Source organism: Taudactylus pleione, unplaced genomic scaffold (genome assembly GCF_031769625.1).
Source record: "Taudactylus pleione unplaced genomic scaffold, aTauple2 ptg000009l, whole genome shotgun sequence".
Taxonomy (NCBI): domain Eukaryota; kingdom Metazoa; phylum Chordata; class Amphibia; order Anura; family Myobatrachidae; genus Taudactylus; species Taudactylus pleione.
Window position 1 is genome coordinate 14,390,577 of NW_028284412.1, and position 27,370 is coordinate 14,417,946.

At 43.4% G+C, this 27,370-nt stretch overlaps 1 protein-coding gene across 5 annotated transcripts in view; it reads right to left on the reverse strand.

The window, feature by feature from the left end:
* LOC148542789 (coagulation factor VIII-like) overlaps positions 1-27,370 on the reverse strand; it is a 306,775-nt gene that overhangs the window by 61,988 nt on the left and 217,417 nt on the right. For all 5 annotated transcript variants that reach the window (XM_088467390.1, XM_088467391.1, XM_088467389.1 and 2 more), the window contains 2 exons: positions 14,191-14,304; positions 7,538-7,609 (listed from right to left, as the gene is read on the reverse strand). In XM_088467390.1, the coding sequence (XP_088323516.1) occupies positions 7,538-7,609; positions 14,191-14,304 (186 nt within the window). The remainder of the gene's footprint in view (positions 1-7,537; positions 7,610-14,190; positions 14,305-27,370) is intronic.

Here is a 27,370-nt window from a genome sequence, read left to right on the forward strand (position 1 = left end):
GTTGTCCGTGCGAGTAGTACACAAACCATTCGAGTGTGAGAGATCAGCAGGCCTCCCACTGCATGATCTCTCGCAGTTCCCCCAAGCAGCAGCATGATTGACATGCTGCAGCATTTGAGGGATGGAATGGGGACAGCGACTGGGACTGTTCTACAAAATGAAGATGTCGCCCCCATTTTGTTGGCGTGGCAAGGCCAGGGTCACTCTTCCGATACAGACGTCCTGATCTCGCCTATGAAACTGGGAGGCGTAATCTAAGTAACATCAGGCTTACTCAGATGCCAAAGGTCTCGCAGAAGATCTAATGCTGTATCTTAGGACGTAGCAATCGGATCTGCAATGCAGTCAGGAGGTGTTTATTTACATCAGACGCCTCCTGCTGCATTAGTATATTAGTTGTACGGTATTGCACAGTCACTTCCCTGCTGTATTAGTATATTAGTTGTACGGTATTGCACTGTCACTTCCCTGCTGCATTAGTATATTAGTTGTACGGTATTGCACAGTCACTTCCCTGCTGCATTAGTATATTAGTTGTACGGTATTGCACAGTTACTTCCCTGTGGCATTAGTATATTAGTTGTACGGTATTGCACAGTCACTTCCCTGCTGCATTAGTATATTAGTTGTACAGTATTGCACAGTCACTTCCCTGCTGCATTAGTATATTAGTTGTACGGTATTGCACTGTCACTTCCCTGCTGCATTAGTATATTAGTTGTACGGTATTGCACAGTCACTTCCCTGCTGCATTAGTATATTACTTGTACGGTATAGCACAGTCACTTCCCTGCTGCATTAGTATATTAGTTGTATGGTATTGCACTGTCACTTCCCTGATGCATTAGTATATTAGTTGTACGGTATAGCACAGTCACTTCCCTGCTGTATTAGTATATTAGTTGTACGGTATTACACAGTCACTTCCCTGCTGTATTAGTATATTAGTTGTACAGTATTACACAGTCACTTCCCTGCTGCATTAGTATATTAGTTGTACGATACTGCAAGGTCACTTCCATGCTGCATTAGTATATTAGTTGTACGGTATTACACAGTCACTTCCCTGCTGTATTAGTATATTAGTTGTATGGTATTACACAGTCACTTCCCTGCTGCATAAGTATATTAGTTGTACGGTATTACACAGTCACTTCCCTGCTGTATTAGTATATTAGTTGTACAGTATTACACAGTCACTTCCCTGCTGCATTAGTATATAAGTTGTACAGTATAGCACAGTCACTTCCCTGCTGCATTAGTATATTAGTTGTACGGTATTACACAGTCACTTCCCTGCTTAATTAGTATATTAGTTGTACATTATTACACAGTCACTTCCCTGCTGCATTAGTATATTAGTTGTACGGTATTACACAGTCACTTCCCTGCTGCATTAGTATATTAGTTGTACGGTATTGCACAGTCACTTCCCTGCTGCATTAGTATATTAGTTGTACGGTATTGCACAGTCACTTCCCTGCTGTATTAGTATATTAGTTGTACGATACTGCAAGGTCACTTCCATGCTGCATTAGTATATTAGTTGTACGGTATTACACAGTCACTTCCCTGCTGTATTAGTATATTAGTTGTATGGTATTACACAGTCACTTCCCTGCTGCATAAGTATATTAGTTGTACGGTATTACACAGTCACTTCCCTGCTGTATTAGTATATTAGTTGTACAGTATTACACAGTCACTTCCCTGCTGCATTAGTATATAAGTTGTACAGTATAGCACAGTCACTTCCCTGCTGCATTAGTATATTAGTTGTACGGTATTACACAGTCACTTCCCTGCTTAATTAGTATATTAGTTGTACATTATTACACAGTCACTTCCCTGCTGCATTAGTATATTAGTTGTACGGTATTACACAGTCACTTCCCTGCTGCATTAGTATATTAGTTGTACGGTATTGCACAGTCACTTCCCTGCTGCATTAGTATATTAGTTGTACGGTATTGCACAGCCACTTCCCTGCTGTATTAGTATATTAGTTGTACGGTATTACACAGTCACTTCCCTGCTGCATTAGTATATTAGTTGTACAGTATTACACAGTCACTTCCCTGCTGCATTAGTTTATTAGTTGTACAGTATTACACAGTCACTTCCCTGCTGTATTAGTATATTAGTTGTACGGTATTGCACGGCCGCTTCCCTGCTGCATTAGTATATTAGTTGTACGGTATTGCACAGTCACTTCCCTGCTGCATTAGTATATTAGTTGTACGGTATTACACAGTCACTTCCCTGCTGCATTAGTATATTAGTTGTACGGTATTGCACAGTCACTTCCCTGCTGCATTAGTATATTAGTTGTACGGTATTGCACAGTCACTTCCCTGCTGCATTAGTATATTAGTTGTACGGTATTGCACAGTCACTTACCTGCTGCATTAGTATATTAGTTGTACGGTATTGCACAGTCACTTCCCTGCTGCATTAGTATATTAGTTGTACGGTATTACACAGTCACTTCCCTGCGGCATTAGTATATTAGTTGTACGGTATTGCACAGTCACTTCCCTGCTGCATTAGTCTATTAGTTGTACGGTATTACACAGTCACTTCCCTGCTGCATTAGTATATTAGTTGTACGATACTGCACTGTCACTTCCCTGCTGCATTAGTATATTAGTTGTACGGTATTGCACAGCCGCATCCCTGCTGCATTAGTATATTAGTTGTACGGTATTGCACAGTCACTTCTCTGCTGCATTAGTATATTAGTTGTACGGTATTGCACAGTCACTTCCCTGCTGCATTAGTATATTAGTTGTACGGTATTGCACAGTCACTTCCCTGCTGTATTAGTATATTAGTTGTACGGTATTGTACGGGCGCTTCCCTGCTGCATTAGTATATTACTTGTACGGTATTGCACAGTCACTTCCCTGCTGCATTAGTATATTAGTTGTACGGTATTGCACGGCCGCTTCCCTGCTGCATTAGTATATTACTTGTACGGTATTGCACAGTCACTTCTCTGCTGCATTAGTATATTAGTTGTACGGTATTGCACGGTCACTTCCCTGCTGCATTAGAATATTAGTTGTACGGTATTACACAGTCACTTCCCTGCTGCATAAGTATATTAGTTGTACGGTAAAGCACAGTCACTTCCCTGCTGTATTAGTATATTAGTTGTACGGTATTGCACAGTCACTTCCCTGCTGCATTAGTATATTAGTTGTACGATATTGCACGGTCACTTCCCTGCTGCATTAGTATATTAGTTGTACGGTATTGCACGGGCGCTTCCCTGCTGCATTAGTATATTACTGGTACGGTATTGCACAGTCACTTCCCTGCTGCATTAGTATATTAGTTGTACGGTATTGCACGGTCACTTCCCTTGTGCATTAGTATATTAGTTGTACGGTATTGCACTGTCACTTCCCTGCTGCATTAGTATATTAGTTGTACGGTATTGCATGGCCGCTTCCCTGCTGCATTAGTATATTAGTTGTACGGTATTGCACGGTCACTTCCCTGCTGCATTAGTATATTAGTTGTACGGTATTGCACGGGCGCTTCCATGCTGCATTAGTATATTACTGGTACGGTATTGCACAGTCACTTCCCTGCTGCATTAGTATATTAGTTGTACGGTATTGCACGGTCACTTCCCTGCTGCATTAGTATATTAGTTGTATGGTATTGCACAGTCACTTCCCTGCTGCATTAGTATATTAGTTGTACGGTATAGCACAGTCACTTCCCTGCTGCATTAGTATATTAGTTGTACGGTATTGCACAGTCACTTCCCTGCTGCATTAGAATATTACTTGTACGGTATTGCACAGTCACTTCCCTGCTGCATTAGTATATTAGTTGAACGGTATAGCACAATCACTTCCCTGCTGCATTAGTATATTAGTTGTACGGTATTGCACAGTCACTTCCCTGCTGCATTAGTATATTAGTTATACGGTATTGCACAGTCACTTCCCTGCTGCATTAGTATATTAGTTGTATGGTATTGCACTGTCACTTCCCTGCTGCATTAGTATATTAGTTGTACGGTATTGCACAGTCACTTCCCTGCTGTATTAGTATATTAGTTGTACGGTATTGCACTGTCACTTCCCTGCTGCATCAGTATATTAGTTGTACGGTATTGCACTGTCACTTCCCTGCTGCATTAGTATATTAGTTGTACGGTATTGCACGGCCGCTTCCCTGCTGCATTAGTATATTACTTGTACGGTATTGCACAGTCACTTCCCTGCTGCATTAGTATATTAGTTGTACGATATTGCACGGTCACTTCCCTGCTGCATTAGTATATTAGTTGTACGGTATTGCACGGCCGCTTCCCTGCTGCATTAGTATATTACTTGTACGATATTGCACGGTCACTTCCCTGCTGCATTAGTATATTAGTTGTACGGTATTGCACGGCCGCTTCCCTGCTGCATTAGTATATTACTTGTACGGTATTGCACAGTCACTTCTCTGCTGCATTAGTATATTAGTTGTACGGTATTGCACGGTCACTTCCCTGCTGCATTAGAATATTAGTTGTACGGTATTCCACAGTCACTTCTCTGCTGTATTAGTATATTAGTTGTACGGTATTGCACAGTCACTTCCCTGCTGCATTAGTATATTAGTTGTACGATATTGCACGGTCACTTCCCTGCTGCATTAGTATATTAGTTGTACGGTATTACACAGTCACTTCCCTGCTGCATAAGTATATTAGTTGTACGGTATAGCACAGTCACTTCCCTGCTGCATTAGTATATTAGTTGTACGGTATTCCACAGTCACTTCCCTGCTGCATTAGTATATTAGTTGTACGGTATTGCACAGTCACTTCTCTGCTGTATTAGTATATTAGTTGTACGGTATTGCACAGTCACTTCCCTGCTGCATTAGTATATTAGTTGTATGGTATTGCACTGTCACTTCCCTGCTGCATTAGTATATTAGTTGTACGGTATTGCACAGTCACTTCCCTGCTGTATTAGTATATTAGTTGTACGGTATTGCACTGTCACTTCCCTGCTGCATTAGTATATTAGTTGTACGGTATTGCACAGTCACTTCCCTGCTGTATTAGTATATTAGTTGTATGGTATTGCACTGTCACTTCCCTGCTGCATTAGTATATTAGTTGTACGGTATTGCACTGTCACTTCCCTGCTGTATTAGTATATTAGTTGTATGGTATTGCACTGTCACTTCCCTGCTGCATTAGTATATTAGTTGTACGGTATTGCACTGTCACTTCCCTGCTGCATTAGTATATTAGTTGTACGGTATAGCACGGTCACTTCCCTGCTGCATTAGTATATTAGTTGTACGGTATTGCACGGTCACTTCCCTGCTGCATTAGTATATTAGTTGTACGGTATTGTACAGTCACTTCCCTGCTGCATTAGTATATTAGTTGTACGGTATTGCACAGTCACTTCCCTGCTGCATTAGTATATTAGTTGTACGGTATTGCACAGTCACTTCCCTGCTGCATTAGTATATTAGTTGTACGGTATTGCACAGTCACTTCCCTGCTGCATTAGTATATTAGTTGTACGGTATTGCACAGTCACTTCCCTGCTGCATTAGTATATTAGTTGTACGGTATTGCACAGTCACTTCCCTGCTGCATTAGTATATTAGTTGTACGGTATTGCACAGTCACTTCCCTGCTGCATTAGTACATCAGTTGTACGGTATTGCACTGTAACTTCCCTGCTGCATTAGTATATTAGTTGTTCGGTATTGCACAGTCACTTCCCTGCTGCATTAGTATATTAGTTGTACGGTACTGCACAGTCACTTCCCTGCTGCGTCCACCCCTGTGTCTTTTGCCACAATCGTGTCTTATGCTAATGACGATTTTCACAGAAAGGAGATGCCCACTTGCAGAGTCTTGATGCAGTGCATTTTCATCACTGTGTGTCTTTAGATTAACCATTAGTGCACCATCTTAACTTGCAGCACCAGGTGCAGCTTATCCACCTCTGTATGGCCTCCTGTGTGATTGGCCACTTTCATTGACATGCCCACATCGGCTTTGCCACCCACGTAACTTTCCAGGAACGCTCACTTAAATTTATTTGTTTGTGGTTTTATCAGTATGCAATTATGACCCAGAGTGGATGCTATTATTATTTAGCGTTAGGGATGCCAGTATAGAGGAGTCTTGACGTGGCCCGGCGCTCAACTATATATTTGCGAATTTATGCAACAAAGACCTCTGGATATTATCATGTAGTATACAAGCCTTTTTGACTTTTGTTTTGCAGTGCGCTTGAGGGAATTTTTTTTTTCCTTAGGATGGTTTACTTTCCACCAAGATTAGAAAAGGATAGTGTATTAGCGCATACTGCAGTAATGGCTTAGGGTCCATGCATGGGTATGGGATATCAATAGTTGGTGGTTAAGAGGGGCCCAAACATCCCTGTAGAGCAGTGGTCTCCATCCTGTAGCTCGCGAGCTACCAGTAGCTCGCGGTCCTAATTTTGGTAGCTCACCTAGCTGCAGTACTGCCGAGTAAACTAGGAGGAAGTGACCTCTGGCGCATGCTCCCCCGTGGTGTCAAAGCCATGGGTGGGGCTTCCCTGTGGTTCCACCAACGGCGTCTATGCTACGGTGGAGCGAGTGACCCCCACCCAGTCCTGCCAGAAAATCACACAGCAGCCCTGCCTATACAGCATCTTTTGTCCCTCTACCTCCTTGGAGCCGAGAATTAACAGTGAAATGTGCCTGTGCTTACATTTTATTTACATTCTACAAAAATATCAATGTAATAATTAAATGCATTGTTATTTTCTATAAAACTTTTTCTTCATTTTCATTAAATTACCTTCAATTGTTCGGTTATTAGCCAGATTTTTTTTTTCTACAACTATAGTAGCTCTTCAGGAGGTTCATTTTACTAAAGTAGCTCACACCTCAATTAAGGTTGGCGATCACTGCTGTAGTGTCCCTCGGCTGTCTATGTTTGCTATATCTTATCACATTAAGTATATAAAAAATTATTTTGGAGCTGTATCTTTCATTTTGATTTTCACCTTCATATTTCTTATATTACATGACCAGGCACATACAGTATAGTTCATTTAGACAACAATACAAGCCCTTCATGTTCAACAATGGCAAGTAGTTGGGGTAAATTCCAGTGTTATATTTAAGCTAGAAGAATGTGTGAATGTTGCACATACTTATAATTGTATTCACATTTAAAACAAAATAAAAAATAAATAGCAAGTACTGTAATCTTAATTTAACAAAAAAAGTGTATTACATTATATTGCATTGTCAGTTGCACAATTATCCATATCATGGGAATAGTTATATACCATTATAGTAAATGTGCATGTTTAACAATGTAAATATTTAAATGTTGGGGCACATTGCTCTATGTTTTTTGTCACCTTGAATTACCTTGATCAAATACTAATTTATTGCTTCACTGGTTAAATAATTGCTTCATTGATTAGTGTTGCAACAGTGCTATTGTTGCCTTTTTCCCATTAGTCTTGTACTATGATGGTATTAAAATGTTCCTCACCATATTGTCCTGAAGCTGAAATCTGCGAGTCACTGATTTTTCCAGATGATAAACCGAGAGGTTGGAGACATGCTACGGAATAGAACATAACAAGAAAAATTTCCCCTTTTCAGCAACAGAAAAACATAGTACAGTAATTATGTTAATGTTCCACTGTAGCAATAGAAAGACATAGTACAGTAATTATGTTAATGTTCCACTGTAGCAATAGAAAGACATAGTACAGTAATTATGTTAATGTTCCACTGTAGCAATAGAAAGACATAGTACAGTAATTATGTTAATGTTCCACTGTAGCAATAGAAAGACATAGTATAGTAATTATGTTAATGTTCCACTGTATTGTGAGCATTGCGTGTATAATGTATATTGACTCCCTTCTACCAGTGTAGGATAAGAGTCAGTATTTGGTGCACAACAATTAATGGAGATGCTGAGTGTAATTTCTATAGTAACATCTTCATAGACAAGCACCGGGAGAGATTACAGGTGCCTGGAGAACTCCACTCTAGACCAGAAATACTGTTAGAATAATGAAGAATTACTGTTGAAATTTCATATCTAGCACTGTATAAACACTTGTGCAAGCTCATTTTACAGGCTTAGCAGGACATGGCTATATAATGGTTGCTATTTAGATTTTACAGAGTATCTCCATACATAGAATGTAGATATTTACTGGAAGGCATAGTTGCAATACCTCCTGTGAAAACATTGCTAAATAAGAAAAGCCTGTGCTCTCATTATCATAGTCTCCCTGTATTGAAATGACATACGTGTGGAAAGAGAAGCAGCTAAGCATAAGAGATGTACAGCCTATTTGTTGCAACAGATAAAAGGTACTCTCTCAGTTCTGCACCCTCATGTGTGTTAAGGGATAGTAGAATGAGTGCTGTAGAATGTTGAGTAGCAACAAGTAATGAGCAGCTATAAATAGATGCTTAACTGGTAATTTGTATTCTGAAGTAACAATAAAAAAATAAAAAGTTATGGTATAACATACCTTAGTTAACTCTTTTTCTTCGAGGTCCATAGGGTCCACAGGATCTACCTAGGTGCATATTTGCCGATATCCTGGCTGCCCCTTCCGGGAGGGAGCAGCCAGATCGGCTTAGCTGGGGTGTGGGGTCTGTAAAAAGGGGCGTGGCCGGAGCATTACATGCTGTTTAGGGACGGAGCCATGTACTGGCGTCATTTGGCCCCGCCCCCACAGGAGAATCGTGTCATCAGCCCCATTGCTGAGGGTGTTTGGGGATGCATTGCGGGGGGGACTGGAATGGCCAGGAGGCTTGCCTACTTTTCCGGGGGGGGGGGGGGGGGGGCGGGAGGCTCCCGGCCAAATCGGGAGAGTTGGCATCTACAGTCAGGTGCATAAATATTGGGACACCGACAGAATTTTCATATTTTGGCCTCTATTCACCACCACAATGGCTTTGAAATGAAACAAACAAAGATGTGCTTTAACTGCAGACTTTCAGATTTAATTTGAGGGTAATTACATCCAAATCAGGTGAACGGTGTAGGAATTACAACGGTTTCTATATGTGCCTCCCAATTTTTAAGGGGCCAAAAATAATGGGACAAACTAAACAATCCTAAATCTAACTTTCACTTTTTAATACTTTGTTGCAAATCCTTTGCAGCCAAGTTCAGCCTGAAGTCTGGAACGCATAGACATCACCAGACGCTAGGTTTCATCCCTGGTGATGCTCTGCCAGGCCTCTACTGTAAATGTCTTCAGTTCCTGCTTGTTCTTGGGGCATTTTCCCTTCAGTTTTGTCTTCATCGAGTGAAATGCATGCTCAAACGGATTCAGGTCAGGGGATTGACTTAGCCATTGCATAACATTCCACTGTAGTGCAACTTTGGTTCATTTTTGGGGCGTGGGTCCCCCTGGATTGCCTTTGTTGATCTGATTCAGGGCACCGCATTATAACACATTTTTCTTTTATAACACATTTTAACCCTTCACTGTTTGTTTATTATATATGTACCTCACTTTTTATTTTCATTCTTTATATGCAGCAGTAGCTGCTCCTAACTATCTCTTTCACACTGCACTTTTCTTACTATGGCGGTGCCCTGGGGTGGCTTAGCTGGGCTAGTTTGGGGGTGTCCTGCGCTCTGGATTTGAATCGTAGTATGTTAGGGACCTACCCTACAGAGGTTACCTGGATATGGTGGGTAGGCCCATAACCTTGACCAAGATTATGCTAAAAACCTCTATTGATTGCAAAATTGTATTGCATTTATATATTATTAATAATTTGGAGTTGTGCACCTGAGATTTGTCTGTTTTTGTGCCTGCAATTTGTCTCATCAGGTAGCACCTCCCATTATATATATTCAGGGTGTGCAGTCCAGAAATCTTTCCCATTGCATAACATTCCACTTTTTAGCCTTAAAAAACTCTTTGGATGCTTTTGCAGTATGCTTCGGGTCATTGTCCATCTGCACCGTGAAGCGCCGTCCAATGAGTTCTGAAGCATATGACTGAATATGAGCATATAATATTGCCCGAACACTTCAGAATTCATTCTGCTTCTTTTGTCAGCAGTCACATCATCTATAAATACAAAGGAACCAGTTCCATTGGCAGCCATACATGCCCACGCCATGACACTACCACCACCATGCTTCACTGATGAGGTGGTATGTTTTGGATCACGAGCAGTTCCTTTCCTTCTCCATACTATTCTCTTCCCATCACTCTGGTACAAGTTGATCTTTGTCTCATCTGTCCATAGGATGTTGTTCCAGAACTGTAATGGATTTTTTAGATGTTGTTTGGCAAACTCTAATCTGGTCTTCCTGTTTTTTGGCTCACCAATGGTTTACATCTTGTGGTGAACCCTCTATATTCACTCTAGTGAAGTCTTCTCTTCATTGTTGACTTTGACACATATACACCTACCTCCTGGAGAGTGTTCTTGATTTGGCCAACTGTTGTGAAGGGGTTTTTCTTCACCAGGGAAATAATTCTTCTGTCATCCACCACAGTTGTTTTCCATGGTCTTCCGGGTCTTTTGGTGTTGCTGAGCTCTCCGGTGCATTCTTTCTTTTTAAGAATGTTCTAAACAGTTGATTTGGCCACATCTAATATTTTTGCTATCTCTCTGATGGGTTTGTTTTGATTTTTCAGCCTAATGATGGCTTGCTTCACTGATAGTGACAGCTCTTTGGATCTCATATTGTGAGTCGACAGCAACTGATTCCAAATGCAAATGTCACACCTAGAATCAACTTCAGACCTTTTACCTGCTTAATTGATAATGAAATAACGAGGGAATAGCCCACACCTGTCCATGAAATAGCTTTTGAGTTGATAGTCCCATTACTTTTGGCCTCTTAAAAAGTGGGAGGCACATATAGAAACCGTTGTAATTCCTACACCGTTCACCTGATTTGGATTTAATTACCCTCAAATTAAATCTGAAAGTCTGCAGTTAAAGCACATCTTGTTTGTTTCATTTCAAAGCCATTGTGGTGGTGAATAGAGGCCAAAATATGAAAATTCTGTCAATGTTCCAATATTTATGCACCTGACTGTATGCCTTGGGGTATATAGTTGGAGAGATCAAGTGCACCAAACAGCTACAGCTTTAAAGCTCCCAGCATGCCCTGGTCCTCCTCCCTATATACCCCACCTCCAGCCACAGTTAATCAGTATTTTTGTTTGGTGCGCGGCAAGTATCCAGACGGACCTGTTTAACACCGGGACTGCCTAGGCAGTCCCAGGCTTTTTATTTTATGATTTACCTTAGTTTTTTTGAACTTCTGAGTTGAGTGGTACTAAGCGACGAATAGGACGCACGTACTGCGACTCCATCTACCTCCGCCGATGCCAGTACCGCTATATGCCCTGGGGATTTCGGCGGGCCTCAGCGAGGCTTTGCTAGCGGCGTCGCTGGGATCCAGACTCACGGAGATGGCAGGTAAGTGATTCCTCGTGAGGGGAATAGTGCGTGACGCAGTCCAGGCCTCCAGTGTAGGAGATGCACCAGAGGTAGCAGGGCCTCGTGTAACGTGGACTCTACGGACCCTGAAGAAGAAATAACTGGCAATACGGATACATATGTTATACAGATGTTTGAAATGTATTGACAACTGGCAGTATCGAAGAGAGTATACAATCACTATTCTATCATGATCCACATGAATGGACATGTGAACTTAAAACTAATTGTTTCCTTGGTCAGTCACCTTTATGGTTTCATGGATCTATTCACCCAAAACAAAAAAGTGTCACCACTGCTTCTCCCTATTTAACAAGAGAGATATCGAGGAAAAATCGAATTATTATCTTTTTTATTGGGCTTACATGTGGACCAGCACAAGCACAATATAGAATTCTTACATGCATACATAGAAGTCTTTGCCAGAGCATTAGGCTACCAGTAAAGGCTGTGTAAAATGTTGCTGGGGAGAGGATCCCTTTTTGTAGGGCATGCAGAGTTCTCGTGAGGTACTGAGTGCATGCACAGTGCAGCGAACAGGGGCAAGTTTTCACTGGGCATGCCCAGTATGGAGATATGGGGAAATGTTTACTGGGCATGCGTAAGCTGTCTGGCCTGGACATGCACTTTCAAATTGTAAAATGTCACTCCAACAAATCCTTTCACTAGATCATTATAGTATGCCTCATTGTAAAATGAGTCAGTATATTGCAGAGGTAACACATTTTATATCATTGCAGTAAGCACCACTACAAAATGGCTTTCATTTATTAGCAGGAACATCTGTAGAAGAACCGGTGTGCGTGTTACACCACTAGAAAAGATGAATACTGTACCTTTGACAAGGAAATATTTCATACATTACAGAAACCCACTGTTTGAAGACTGAAACCAAATCCCATGTCAATTCATGTTGACCATGATAGAACAATTGTGACAATCCCAGGTATTCTCAAATCCATCGATCAGACTCAGATCTCACATCATAATGCCACAGGCTTAGCAGGAAAACCATCTTGATCCCTGTCCTATCAGCTATGTAAACTATTCACAAACTGCTGATATGCATCTTGTCCCCTCTCCCCATCTATTCCCCAATACAGTATGTAAATGCATCATTCTGAACTAGTTGTCATGGACAGTATAAGTTTTACTAGCTTGTCACCCAGGACATTGAGTCACTTCTCATTGTTAACACAGTCATAAAGAATAACACTCATTGGGATGGCATGCAAACCTATTAACTACACGAGTAGCCCAGTGGCATCTCAGTGCAGTAGGGTCACACCTATGGTTCACTTAGTTAGTGAAAATGTACGGTAACAAAATACTCTTCCCTAAAGTGTTCATATGCAGCAGGTGATTTGATCAGGAGGGAAGAGAAACTGTCACTACTGGTACATATATGTATTTTGCCAGAGTACAGACATCTTACAATTATATTTCCTAAATGTAGCCAGGTGTCTTCTACATGGGTCACAGACTGTCACCTAGGATGCACTAAATGTGCATTCCAAAGGCATTCATTAAAATTCACCAATGTGATAGTGAGGTGCAAGTAAACATCCCAGTTTGTTTAAACACAACAACACTTCACAACCACTTGCATTTAAAATGTTATGGAATAATATGCAATGTCTTATATATGCATATCCAGTTGTGCTATCCTAGGTGACTGGGTAGGTCACTTCATCTAAAAAAACTGGACCCCTCAGTTAGCATCATGGAGTGGCTCCAAACCAGAAAGTGGTTCAGAGAAATACAGATGCGTCATTACACATCTTTGCTGCAGTTGCTCTAAAAAGCCACTCTCGGCACGCCGGGTTCTGTGAGACTCTGCTAATGATGGGAGTCTTTTTTTGCCGAAAACGTGTAGTTGAAATTCGATGTGACTAGGATGCACCAACAGACAGTGCTGATTGATTTGATATGTGACACTTGTATATCTGTGTGTGACCAAGTCTCTGAATCTGTATACGAAGTGCAACAATGTACTGTGGCGGCCGCAGATTTTTTTCATTCCAAGTTCCAAGCATGCAGGGTAAATATTGGCTGCTTTTGAATGTAGATCTCAACTGGTATACAGCTTTAAGTTTACACTGCAATTTAGATTTCAGTTTGGACACATCCCTCTCAAATCTATATCTCTGCACATTTTAAATTTGGCTCACCTGCAGTGCAACATGGTTTTGCCAAACTGCAAAATTAGGGAACCATACATCGGCAATCACAAAAGAACAAATTACAGATCTTGTGATTTTTTTCCCCCCAATCTAAAGATTCCCCAATCCAACAATCTGTGCCCAAACATTTCAGATATTTTTCAGTGATTTGCAGATCTTTTTCAGGAAAGACAGATCTGACAATATTGAAAGGCTCATCATTTTTACTACAAACAGTCGGCAAATCGGCTGATCATTACCATACCCTAGCAACCTACAGCCCCGATTGGCCAGTGAAATCCAACAACCTGATTTACCGATTCCGAAAATGTTTTGGTCGGAATTGGCGATTGGTGTACCCCATACGGTTTTTTGCCCCAATCATCTGCAAAACGGGGAATTGTCCCAATCTATCGCAGATGTATAGGGGCCTATATATGCTCTATTTTTTACTTTGCCAACTACTCAGAATTAGACCCTATATGTGTTCGTTAGGACTCATCTGAAAAAAAGTCTATTCTCTGTATGGACTCACTTGGATTATATACAAGGTAAAGTGCTGTCATTCCATAGTTATAGTATCCTCCTTCCGACTCAATATGCCACAGACCCATTAAGTGAGCGACCATCTCCAGGGTTACACCAACACCTGTAATAAAATGCACATCATGATATTCAGTTAAATGTTTTAAACATGTTTTTAAAAGTTTGACTGACATCCTTTGCAAATGTGACTTAGCACAATTATTTTAATAAAATACAGTGATGTGAAAAAGTTTTTGCCCCATTCCTGATTTGACCAACTTATTTGTTTCAGATCTTCAAACTAATTTCAGTATACAACAAATACAATGTGAGTAAACACAAAATACAGTTTTTAAATTATCATTTCATTTATTAAAGGAAAACGTTATCCAACTGGTCCTGAGTAAAATAGTAATGCCTCCCCTTAATTACTAATTCAAACAATGAGCCAAATTGAATTGATAGCTAGGTTCGATTTATACTAGCCACAATTAGGCTTGATTACTGCCAGCCCAGTTGAATGTCAACATAACTTAAATAGAACCTATCCAGCAATATGAAGTTGGATAAAATGTCTCAAACAATCAGCACAGTATGCCATGGTCAAAAGAAATTCCAGAAGAGATGAGAAAAAAAGCTATTAAAATATCAGTCTGGAAAGGGTTAATAAGCAATTTGAATGGTTCTGGGACTCCAGCAGACCACAGTCACACCTATTATCTCCAAATGGAGAAAACTTGGTACAAAGGTGAATCTTTCCAGGAGTGACTGGCCTACCAAAATTCCTCCAAGAACGCATTGACAACTCATCCAGGAAGTCACAAACGAACGCAGGCAAACATTTAAGGAACTGCAGGCCTCGCTTGCCTCATTTAATGTCAGCGTTCATGATTCCACCACACGAAAGAGACTGGGCAAAAATAGTATTCATGGGAGAGTTGCAAGGTGAGGAACACTGCTAACCATGAGAAACATAATGACTCTTCTCACATTTGCCAAAAACATATTGATAACCCCCCCCCCCCCCCCCCAAAGCCTTTTGGGCCAATGTTCTGTGAGCCTAACTTTTTGGAAGACATGGGTCTAGTTACAACTGGTGTAAAGGTAACATAGCATTCCACGATAGGAACATCGTACCAAGTCAAACATTGTGATGGTAGTGTGATTGTGTGGGGATGCTTTGCTGCTTCAGGACTTCGGCCGAATGCCATAATTGATGGAATCATGAAATTTTGCTCTCTACCAGAAAATTCTGAGGAAGAATGTCCTGTCATCACTCTGAGATCTGAAGCTCAAGCGCAATTGAGTTATGCAGTGAGACATCGATCCGAAGCACAAGAGCAAATCCGCCTCTGGCTCAAAAAAACAAAATTAAGGTTTTAAAGTGACCTAGACATAGTTCTAATTTGAATCCAATTGAGATGCTGTTGTAGGAACTTAAACGGACAGTTCATGCTCAAAAACCCCCTCAATGTAGCCGAATGAAAGCAATCTTTCTGATGCCAAATTCCGTTTTGCTCCATCTCCGACTTTGTAGGTTGGTACAACTAATTTGTGTGGTTAAAGTCACAGCTTAGCATCTCTAGTACACTGTGAGCTGCTTTTCGCTGCGCCTCCGATGCAAATAAGACGCAAAACCTTGCTATACCTCCCTGAGCAGTTCAGTCGCTCCGGGCATCGCACACCATATGGCGTTTTGAGGACACCTCTGTAGGTGTTGGATAACTTTTTTCCTTCAATAAATGAAATGATCATTTAAATACTGTACTTTGTTTACTCAGGTTGTCTTCGTCTTATATTCAATTTTGAAACAAGTGTGACAAATATGCATAAATAGAAGAAATCAGGAAAAGGGCAAAAACTTTGTTCATTCCACTGTAGGTCTGTATACAAATTACAAATATCCAGCCAAATTATGTCTCACACTAATTAAAAAACAACCAGTTTTGCTATTACCAAGATTTGGTTTCAGAGCGGACACTCCTAGGAAGTCTAAAGATATTCCCTGCATTATCTCATTATCACAGCCCAATGTAATCAAAATTCTTGATAATTATTGTAAACAAAACAATAAATCAAACAATGATCTGCCTAAAGCTGGGTGCACATCATACAATATATTGTCCAATATTGCGATCCATGATGGATTGCAACGACCATCGTATAGTGTATACGCAATTCTACCCAATTGTGTGGTTGCATCTTCCTATCTGAAGTGCTGCACATCAGACAGGATAATACGACGTACAGTGTTATTCAGTAACATTAATACTAGATGTGCGGCTCACTTTTCCTGAAATACGAAAACATCCGAACTTAGGGGTTCCGAGTCGAATCGAGTCCCAGTTTGGAACCACTTTGGGGATCCGAGTCAAACAGAGTCCAGGTTCAGTTCTGTTGTTAGTGCGGTACTCGGATTTAAAAAACGATCTCGGGTTTTCAATTGCATGTAATCAGGTCCAAAGTACATGATTTTAGCTGTTTTATTGATTTTATTTTTAAGAAATCCAAAACTGAATTAAAACACTTGAGGTACAATGTAAAGGCTAGACTAGAATGGTAAGCACATAGTCCAAGTTCATATCTGGTAGCAGACAAACTGAGTGGATATGCAATCCATGGTCAGGGCAGGCAGAAAACAGGGAAGATATAGAAACTAGCATAGGCCAGGTCTGGAGAAAAAACAGGAAACATAAAAGAAATCCAAGCCAGCAAAATGTAATACATAGGAACACAGGGATACAACAACTGTGTAGCATTACACTATATCAAGCACAGGTTAGAAGGATGGATGTTATTTATACTGTCCATATCCAATGGAGGGAGGTCTGGAATACCAGCCTCTTCCTACTCTAAGCAATAGCGGAAAAGCGCAATGATAACAAGCATCCCAGTTATATCACCTAGCAACCAGAAATACTTTTTCTGAAAAGAGGCAACTGAGATGAGTAAGCCAGCAACCAATGCTAGGTGACAATCTGAGCATTGATTACCACATCCAGCTGACTGTATATATATATATATATATATATATATATATTTGAAAAGAATAATCAAAGCGCAAGTCTTATTTTTTCTCATAAACAGTCCCAATGTAAATTGATTTCTGTGGATCTGTGTGCACTGCCTTAATAGACTGGCGTCTTTCCCTCATTCAAGATTCCCCGTATCCAAAGTACAGGTAAATGGATGCTGCAAAATAAATAAACAGAGGGAGCGCCTAATAGTGCATTATCTCCCAAAACATTTATTTATATCCAGTACAAACAACCACAAGTCTTGAATCACGTACCTCAGCCCTCTGACGAAGTCCTATTGACGAAACGCGTAGGGCCGTGGCCTAGCGTTACTTCCACATGGTATGAGACTACCGAGGTTACCACTCACTGGCTCCGGGAGACTCGTTACATTTGTTCAAGCTGTTTTTACTTGCGGTGATCTGACCGCATTGTCCGGTACGTGATTCAAGACTTGTGGTTGTTTGTACTGGATATAAATAAATGTTTTGGGAGATAATGCACTATTAGGCGCTCCCTCTGTTTATTTATTTTGCAGCATATATATATATATATATATATATATATATATATATATATATATATATAGTATCCACCCAAACATTTTCATAGAAAACATAATTATATTAGATTGATTCCTTTGGAAAAGTCATTCTGTACTTGGCTCTCTGCTTCCCTCACTGTACAGCTCTTCTCTTGGGGAACTAAAGCGCTCTTACAGCCTCCAGTACAACCTCTATGCTGACAACACCCACATCTACCTTTCTTCCCCTAACGTCCCCTTTCTATACTATCTTGTGTAGCGACTCCTCTGTCTGCTAACTCCACATGATGTACCAACAATGCCTAAAGCTCAACATGTCTAAAACAGATATAAATGGTGTTTGATATGATTGCTTGGTACAAAAGGAGCAGGCAGTCTACACAGTTGGAAGGGAAATGGTACATATGTAATGCATACGAGTATGGCACTTGTTCTTAGTGTTCTATGGGCCTGATTCAGAGTTGTACGCTGCATGCATTGATTCTGCATCTTTGGATGCAGCATCGATGCAAAAATATGGTAATGCCGCAAGAGGTGTCTGAGATCAAAAGACGCCCGCTACTGCCACTGTAGGTCCGAGTGCTGCGTCTCAGGATGCAACATCGAATCACTATCACCATCTGAGTAGGCCTAAGTTTACTCAGAATGGCTGCTGGAACTCCTTTGCTGGGGGCAAGGAAATCTGCATCAGAAGCCGCAGACCCGGGCCTCGGTACGCCTACAAAATGGGGCGGCATGCCCCTGTTTTATAAAACTGTTCCCATCGGTGCAGCCACCCTATCCACAAACAGGCGCATCATGTCAATCATGCTGCGGCTTAGAGAGATCTCAAGGACACTGATCTACACATGTGCAGAACAGACCCTGAGCATGCACGAATCAGAAACCATCGGAGATGTACAGTAAGCAAACCATCTGGTTTGTGTACATCTCTGAATCAGACCCTATATAAATATATATACTTATTAGATAGTGTATGGAATAGATACTGTTCTGTAAATAATACAAGTCTTCTACAGTGAGTTATAGGGAGCAGCACATCCTAGTGTAACTTCAGAGGAGTCATTAAATAAAAATATTTAGTAGAATGCAAATCAAGGGGAATAGATATCTCAATAAATACAAATGTCAGAATGTTTGCAGATCAAAATCTTTCTGTGCACATAAGTGTATCTGCTCACTTAAGCTACATACGTGCTATTTTTAGTGTTTTAAATAAGAGTCTGCACATGAAATAGTATATCCTTAATATGATAAAGTATGATAGGATGATAAACACTTGCTCCCTTAATATGATAAAGTATGATAGGATGATAAACACTTGCTCATTTGTTTAGGATATAGATAAGTATGTGATCACACTGAACTGGAATAATGGGCAGATTCAGATGTGGACGCAGTTCCGATTAGTTCGCAAGTGGCCGATGTTTTGTCTACTATGCATGAGCTGCATTGCGCATGTGCCGTGACGGTCTAGCGATGCCTGTCGCAGTGTGGATTAGTGATGCAGGGTGTTTGACAGACAGCAACATCTTGGGGGATGTAATGGGGGATTGGCAACAAAGGGCATATTTTTGCATGCGCAGATATAAATTCCCATTTATTTGTGTATATCCATCTTATTTTGAGGTGGACAAACCTCGGTGCATCTGTCTGTCTGTGAAATTGGGCATTTTGGTTCGACAACAATGCAAATGCACAGAACTGCCCTGACTTGTTGGAGTGTCATAGGCATGTAGCTAAACTCCGTGCAATTCTGAGTTGCAAGCATGGAAAGGGGACGCCTGTTTCTGATGGATCTCTTGCACTTACTGTAGCATTGAGTTGGTGCAAATTCCAATACTAATGTTGACCGGTCATGGGCGCCGAGAGGGGAGGAGCAATTACTAATAACCCGGGCCGGGCTTGTTGGAGGTGACCGGGTCCGCCGCTGCACCCCCTTCCTCTTACCTGTCAGCAGCCTAGCACCTGCTGCTGTGTGCTGGGCTGCAGTGGGACCAGGTAGACTGCTGCCACTGAGCAGCAGCAGAAGTCTCATCTCCTCTACTTGTGGGGGGAGCGATCCCACTGATCGTTCCCACCTGGATTTGTGTCGGGCTAAGAGGCTCACAGCGCCCCCCTCCCCTGTGCACAATAGGGTTTTTTTTCCTAAGGGGGCGATTAGGCCATGTCCCAATAGTAATGGGGCTGGACCGGCTCTCTAAAGGCCCTGTTGACAGTTGCGGTGGCCGGCTCAAAATCAAAATGAGCGGTAAACGCTTCTGCTTGCAGATGTACAAACCCCCCACGCATTGTCACATTTGCATAAGGTAGTAAATCTGGATTTTACGGCTCCCCACAATTACAGCCATTTTGCGTGCAACTCCGAATCATCCCCTCAATTTCACTCAAACCAGAGATTCTATCTAGAAACAGTATGCATTTTTTAATAATCAATCCTCTAGAATGGAAATATGCAGTAATAGCCAATATTAAGTAGGTGCACTTGAAGATCCATTGGAATCAGGTCAGACACTGATAACAAGATATTTTTGCAGCATATATTTGATTATGTAGAAACTAGAGTAGAACTTAAATGCTTGGCCACAGTGTTGGTCCTGGTATAAAGTCAAACAATATGTTTTTCTAACTTCGGACAGTGTGGAAATATAAATACATTTTCTGTAACTGGTTGAGTAAATAGTTTTTCTTAGTCAGAAATCAAGTTACAGTATTGAATAAGTTCCCCCACTAATATTTAGTTGTACACCTTTTACTAGTTGTTTTCTTTTTCACATCCATCAATCAGCCTGATTCTGAGGCGCACGCAATGCTGATGTTCACATTGTTGAGTGATTATTTGCAACTGTGCATGTGCAAAGAGTTTTAAAAACTCCTATGACATATGCATTACACATTGGACCTCATTCAGAGGCGGTCGTTAGTTGCAAGCGGTCGCCCTGAATCAGGGCAGCCGCTTGCATCCTGAACGACCGCCTCCTTGTCGATCGCTAAGCTGTGGGTTAACACCCACAGCTCTAGTGACCGACATGGGTGATGGTCGCGATATTCAAGACCATCGCGACCATCGGGGCTTATGACCAGACCCTAAGGTTGGGTCTGGGCACTTGTAAGCCCCAGGGAGCTTCCTGCTCTGATCGCCTCCGTTTGGGCAGGCACGCTCCCTGCCCGCCTCCCAAACAGGGCGAGCTGTCACTCACCATCGACATCTCGCTCCGTCGCTAGCCGGGTCTCGCGCATGCGCACGACGGAGCTGGCTCCGTCGTGCGCATGCACAGTGGGGCAACATCGAGTCAGTTGCGAGCGCTCAGCGCTTGCGACCGACTCTGAATGACCCCCATGTGGCGGCAAAGTTATGGGAATTCCTGCGCTAGTAGTTCACGCTAAAATGGTCCTCTTAGTGGACGTGTTATGGGAGTGTTGTGGTCATGTCAATACAAGCAGCTGCATTCCCAGATGCACCGCTACAAGTATAAGAGACCATGGTCAGACAGCGAAACTGTAACAGCCATAGAGCTGGTGCAAGTTTTGTATGTGTAACCGATGATGATGCATCAATCAGTATTACAGCATGCACATAAACTACAAATGGGCATCTCAGTCCTTGCACATTCGGGAGTACGTATGTACACCAGGAAGTTTATAGCAGCATTTGCATAACGTGGTAGATGGGCGTCTGCCAATAGACGTTGCTGTGTGCGCTTTTGTGTGTAACTCAGAAGCAGGCCCTTAGTCATTTTATATATATATATATATATATATATATATATATATAGCTTTATTAGGCACCAGACCAGCTGAAGTATAAGTATTCATGTCTCCCTTTTTTTTAAATCCTTTCTGTAGTAGAATCTTTGTTTTAGACACATACCCCTCTCCCTTTTTAATTTGCAAGCATATAAATTCTTGTGAATGTGTGTCTCAAATTGCATCTGCCATTCTGGAATCCATTTCACCACATTATCCCTGTTCGCACTCAGGCCCTGATTCAGAGCCGGACGCTCTGACAGAGCACTCGCTCTGAATCAGGGCCGTCCTTCTTGTTTTTCAGAGCGGCCACCTGGCCGCTCACATAGCTGTGGGTGACAACCCACAGCTATAGCGAGCGGCCAGGAAGATGGTTGCGATGGTCAAGACCATCGCGACCATCGGGCTTCCGACGAGACCCTTGTGGTAGGGTCTCGTTGCCGCAAGCCCCAGAGTGCTTTCGGCTCTAACAGAGCCGAAAGCACTCCCACTGACATCACTTGTGATGTCAGTGGGGCCGGCCCCAGACGGTAGACGTTCCCATTGGAATGCCTCCGTCTGGCCAGCCAAGCCCCCGGCACGCCCACCAAAGGAGGCGTGCTGTCACTCAACATCGACAGCACGCCCCCTTTGGTACGAGACCTGGAGCGACGGTTTGCCCGTCGCTATCTGGGTCTTGCGCATGCGCACGACGGAGCCGGCTCCGTCATGTGCATGCGCACTGGGCCACCGTCGACCCGCTTGCGAGCGCTCAGCGCTCGAGAGCGGGTCTGAATCAGGCCCTCAGGTACTTTCCCTCCTATTTCTCCTTCATGGCTCCCTAGAAGACATTTCTTTGGATAAGGAGGTCTGTTGCGGTCTTACACTGTCTCTGGTTAGATCTTACTCCTGCTGCTATGACTGTGCCACTTGTCAAAGTCTGATTATTTCTCCATTCAATGCTGAGACCTCTCTCTAGGTTTTCATTCTCACAGCCTTACTGCCTATTGGTGGTCACCACAATTGGCCCCTCACATCAGAGACATACAGCAGTGCTTCCCCCAACTCTTGAGTTGCTCTCCCAGACTTCACAAAACATTTGTCAACATAAATAATTTAATTCCACACACGTAACACACTGCCGCCTAGGCAGTGATGTCTTGTGGGTGATAGATGGGCAGCCTACCTGTCATTGCAGAGTGGCCCACAAAGCTTCAGTTTTCCAAAGCCGACAGCAGCACAAGATCCAGAGAGGAGATAGGTGCAATAACACAGGTAGAGACAGAGGACCTCATTCAGAGGCGGTCGTTAGTTGCAAGCAGTCGCACTGAATCAGGGCGGCCGCTTGCATCCTGAACGGCCGCCTCCTTGTCGATCGTTAAACTGTGGGTTACCACCCACAGCTTAACGACTGACCAGGTTGATGGTCGCGATGGTGATCACCATCGCGACCATTGGCGCTTACGACCAGACCCTAAGGTTGGGTCTGGGCACTCGTAAGCCCTAGGGAGCATTCTGCTCTGATGGAGCAGGAAGCTCCCCACTGACATCACTGACGATGTCAGTGCGGCCACCCACAAAACGGTAGGCGTTTGTAAAGGAATGCCTCCGTTTGTGTAGCCAACCCCCCTTCCCCGCCTACCAAACGGGTGGCAGCTGTCGATCAACATCAACAGCCGCCCCTTTGGTAGCGAGCTCCAGAGTGGTGCGGCCGCTGCGCGTGTGCAGGACTAACCATCGAGTCGGTTACGAGAGCATCGGCGCTCGCGACCGACTCTGAATAAGGTCCAGAGTGCTCTGCTGTCATCTAGGCGGGATAATATCTTCAAGGGAATGGTGCTAAGGACTAAGGTCTGTCTATACTCCTGGTGCAAAATTAGGGGAACTTCTAGTCTTCTACAGACATGTGGGCAGCTGTCTGGCACATGTTGTCAAGGGCACTGTTGGCATGTGATATTTATTTTCTCCATGTTGAACACATGGTCTGCAGCCAGAGAATGCAGGGAGTGGTTTCAGTCTTCAACCTCCTTACTTCAATCTGGAAGAGGGAGTCAAAATCAAACCAACTGCTACCTGCGAAGAAGATGAGAATGGTACCGAGCACAAAAAAAGTGCACTGCCCAGGATGGATCTGTATTGTAAGCTGGTTATAAAGACCAGTGGCATGTTCCTCCAGGTGCACACTATTGAGGACCGATGGAGATCTGCACCAGAAAGTTCAGCTAAGTAGTGTAAAGGGGCACATCCACTCAGGGCCGCCATCACAAATTGTGGGGCCCGGGACTGAAAAAATAGGCAGGGCCCCCCCCCCTCCCAGTGCCCCAGTAGTGGTGCCCCATATGTAGTGCCCTTTATATAGTGTCCCTAGTAGTAGTTCCCCTTATATAGTGCCCCAGTAGTGCCCCTTATATAGTGCCCCAGTAGTGCCCCCCCAGCAGTGCCAGAGCCCCGTCCCCCATATGCAGTGCCCCTTATTTAGTGCCCCAAGTAGTAGTCCCCCCTATGCATTGTCCCTTATTTAGTGCCCCCAGTAGTGCCACCCAGCAGTGCCAGTGTCCCCAGTAGTGCCTCCCCCCAGCAGTGCCAGTGCCCCCAGTAGTGCCTCCCCAGCAGTGCCAGTGCCCCCAGTAGTGGTTCCCCTTGCAGTGCCCCAATATAGTGCCCTCCAGTAGTGCCTCCCCCCAGCAGTGTCAGTGCCCCCAGTAGTGGTCCCCCCTTGCAGTGCCCCCAATACAGTGCCCTCCAGTAGTGCCTCCCCCCAGCAGTGCCAGTGCCCCCAGTAGTGATCCCCCCTTGCAGTGCCCCCAATATAGTGCCCTCCAGTAGTGCCGCCCCCAGCAGTGCCCCTTACATATACAACGAAAAATACACAAACTAACAAATAAAGAAAAAAAAAATTACCTGAATCCCCGCTGCCGTCCATGAGCAGGAGGTGGAGACCGGCTCCGGCAGTGCCTCCCTTTGTCTAGCTTCCTCTGGGAGGGCTGTGAGCATGACGCACAGCCAGTTCCCTGCCGATTCAGCTGTCAGCGCTTCCGCGTCAGGTGGTATGAAAGCCACCTGACGCGGAAGCGCTGACATCTGAACTGTTAGGCAACTGGCCGGGCAGTGCTGTGCCGCCGATTATGGGTCACTTACTTAGAAACGGCACCCGGCACCTGTAGCCAATCAGATGGGCAAAGAAGCTGTTTAGCCTCTTCTGAGTGTCTGCGCATGTGCAGAAGCAGTGCTGTAGCAAGAAAGCTCCAGCCCTGCTTCTGCACACGAACACAGCCACGCTCCGAAGAGGCTAAACACTGCCCGAACGGAGCTCTGCTGCCTGCCCAGAGGGTAAGTTGTAGGAGCAGCCGGGCCCTCCCTCTTTCTCTGAGTGTGTGGGCCCCTGATGGCGGCCCTGCATCCACTAGACGATCTACTCCCTGTCCAATCTCTAAACGATTTTCCCTTGATTTTTTCCCTTGAAATTTTATCTTTCAGTCTGAACGATTTGCAAACTATCTTTAATAGATCAAGTGAAATTGACCTGCATGTTCAGTCGACTGACGAGACGATCAAACGACCAGCGGGAGCGCGCATCGTTCATCGTCAACGACCAAACACAGGGCCTAATTCAGACCCGCTCGCGAGCGCTAAGCACTCGCAAGCGGGTCGATGGTGCCCTAATGCGCATGCGCACGACGGAGGGAGCTCCGTCGTGCGTATGCGCGAGACCCGCATAGCGACAGAAATTACAACACTGTAAGAAACTTGGTACTGTAAACAAAAAGTGGAAACTAACAAGGAATAGTTATTTTAGTTTGCATGTAATGTAGTATTGGTTCAGTGACTTTGACTAAAACATACAGCGTTAACAGGCATGAGAGATTGTCACATGGATGTTCAGTGTACTGTATGTTGCTCAATCTATATGTCACGACTCTGGGAAAGTTGGTCCCCTGAGATGGATCAGTCTCTGCGGGCTGAGACCATGGTAGCAAGAACTGAGGAGGTTTCAGATCCTCATAGAAGAAATAAGACTTGAATCCTAGTAGATTTTGAAAGAATACAAGGTTTTATTGAACAAACAGAGGAGAGTGGGGAATGATGGGTAGAATCAGAGCAAAAAGTCCAGAATGATAACAACTTGAATCGTGATAATCTGTGATAAGAAGGTGGCAGCGTAATAGGAGTGGGACAACTGGTATTAGTGCATGAACTCCACAGCAAGCAGGACACTAGTCAGATGACGCCGACTTATCCTCATAAGACGGATGCAGGAATCCTGAGTCTGAGTCACCGGGATTCACCCAGTAAGACGAGACAGGGATCCTAGGTCAAAGATACAGAGGTATATCCAGCTAAACTGTGATGACCTTGGCTTGCGATGAGTGTGGATCTTTAGTACACAACGGTGCGTCGAACTCCAGATGTAGTACACTGAGATGCATCATGGAGATATGGACGAAATGTGCAGGTGTGCGACTATAGGTGCTTCGGGTGATCCTGGGTTTTGTACCCAAAGTAGCGTCTTTAGGTGCTTCAGATTTTGTATCCAAAATAGCGTCTTTAGACAAAGAGCAGGACATGGAGATATAGATGAAGTCAAAGACTAGACGATATCAGGAGCCACATACTAGGACTTAAGACGTTGTACAGGCACTGAATGAATGTCCATTATATAGGCTGTGCCTGTCGCTGATTGATGGCAGATTTCCAGCAGACTTGAGGGCTAGATCTGATTGGTCGATTCAACATTACATGGCAGAAGCAAGATGGCCAAGCCCATGAACTGGCGTCCTCGCTGATGACATTGGAGAATGAAGCATTACTGCAGGAGAAGTATCAGTCTGCATTGGAGCGAGAGTTTGAGAACAATGGGATCCATGCTCGGCGCCAGTAAACCAAAGGTCAGAGGTACGTAATGCCGCTGAATGGACTTTGCATCGAGGCCTGGCAATCACATTCCTGACACTATATATATGATCAAATGTCCTACCTCACTGACTCATCAATGCCCAGCCCAAACCCCTGAACCTAGAGACATGAACATCAGGGAGTATATGGCTTCTATTATGTAGGTTCCCACTAAGCAGGGATTTTTCTAAATTTAATTCCTAAGGGGGTGTAAAGGGCTAAAATGTTTCCTCCCCCTGTGCAATGTCCTGACTGACTGACTCATAGTGGCTGCAGCACAGGTTAATATTCAAACACCAACTGTCACCCCAAGTGCTGCCAAACATCACTGGCAGTTGGTTTGGCTCCCCTATTTGAATAGTGAGGGAAGGGAAGGTGTTACTACACAGGTATGGGAGGGGAATATTGCTACACAGGTGAGGGAGGGGAATGTCAAATGTGTTACTACAGGGTGAGCGAAGGGAATGTGTTACAACATGAGGGAGAGGAATGTGTTACTACAGGGGTGAGCGGGGATAATGTATTACTACAGAGGTGAGGGAGGGGAAGGTGTTACTACAGGGGGGTGAACAGGTGATGTGTTACTACAGAGGTGAGGGAGCGTAATAAGTTACTACAGGTGTGAGTGAGGAGTTGTATTTCTACACAGTTGAGGGAAGGGAATGTCCAATGTGTTACAACACAGTCGAGGGAGGGAAATGTGTTACTACAGAGGTGAGGGAGTGGAATGTGTTATTACACAGGCGAGGGAGAATAATTTCTTATTATAGTAGTGAGGGGGTAGGTGCATTACTATAGAGGTAAAGGATTACTGTGTTACTGGAGTGGTGAGATGGAAATGGAAACAGTAAATATCTAAGGTCTACCCAGGTGAAACCGGGTACATCAGCTAGTGTAATATATGGAGATCAGAGAGATGCTTGATGTACTATATGGCGGTAACTGGAATGTTCAGTGTACTGTATGGTGGTTACTGTGATGTTCAATGGGCTGTATGATGAGCACTGGAT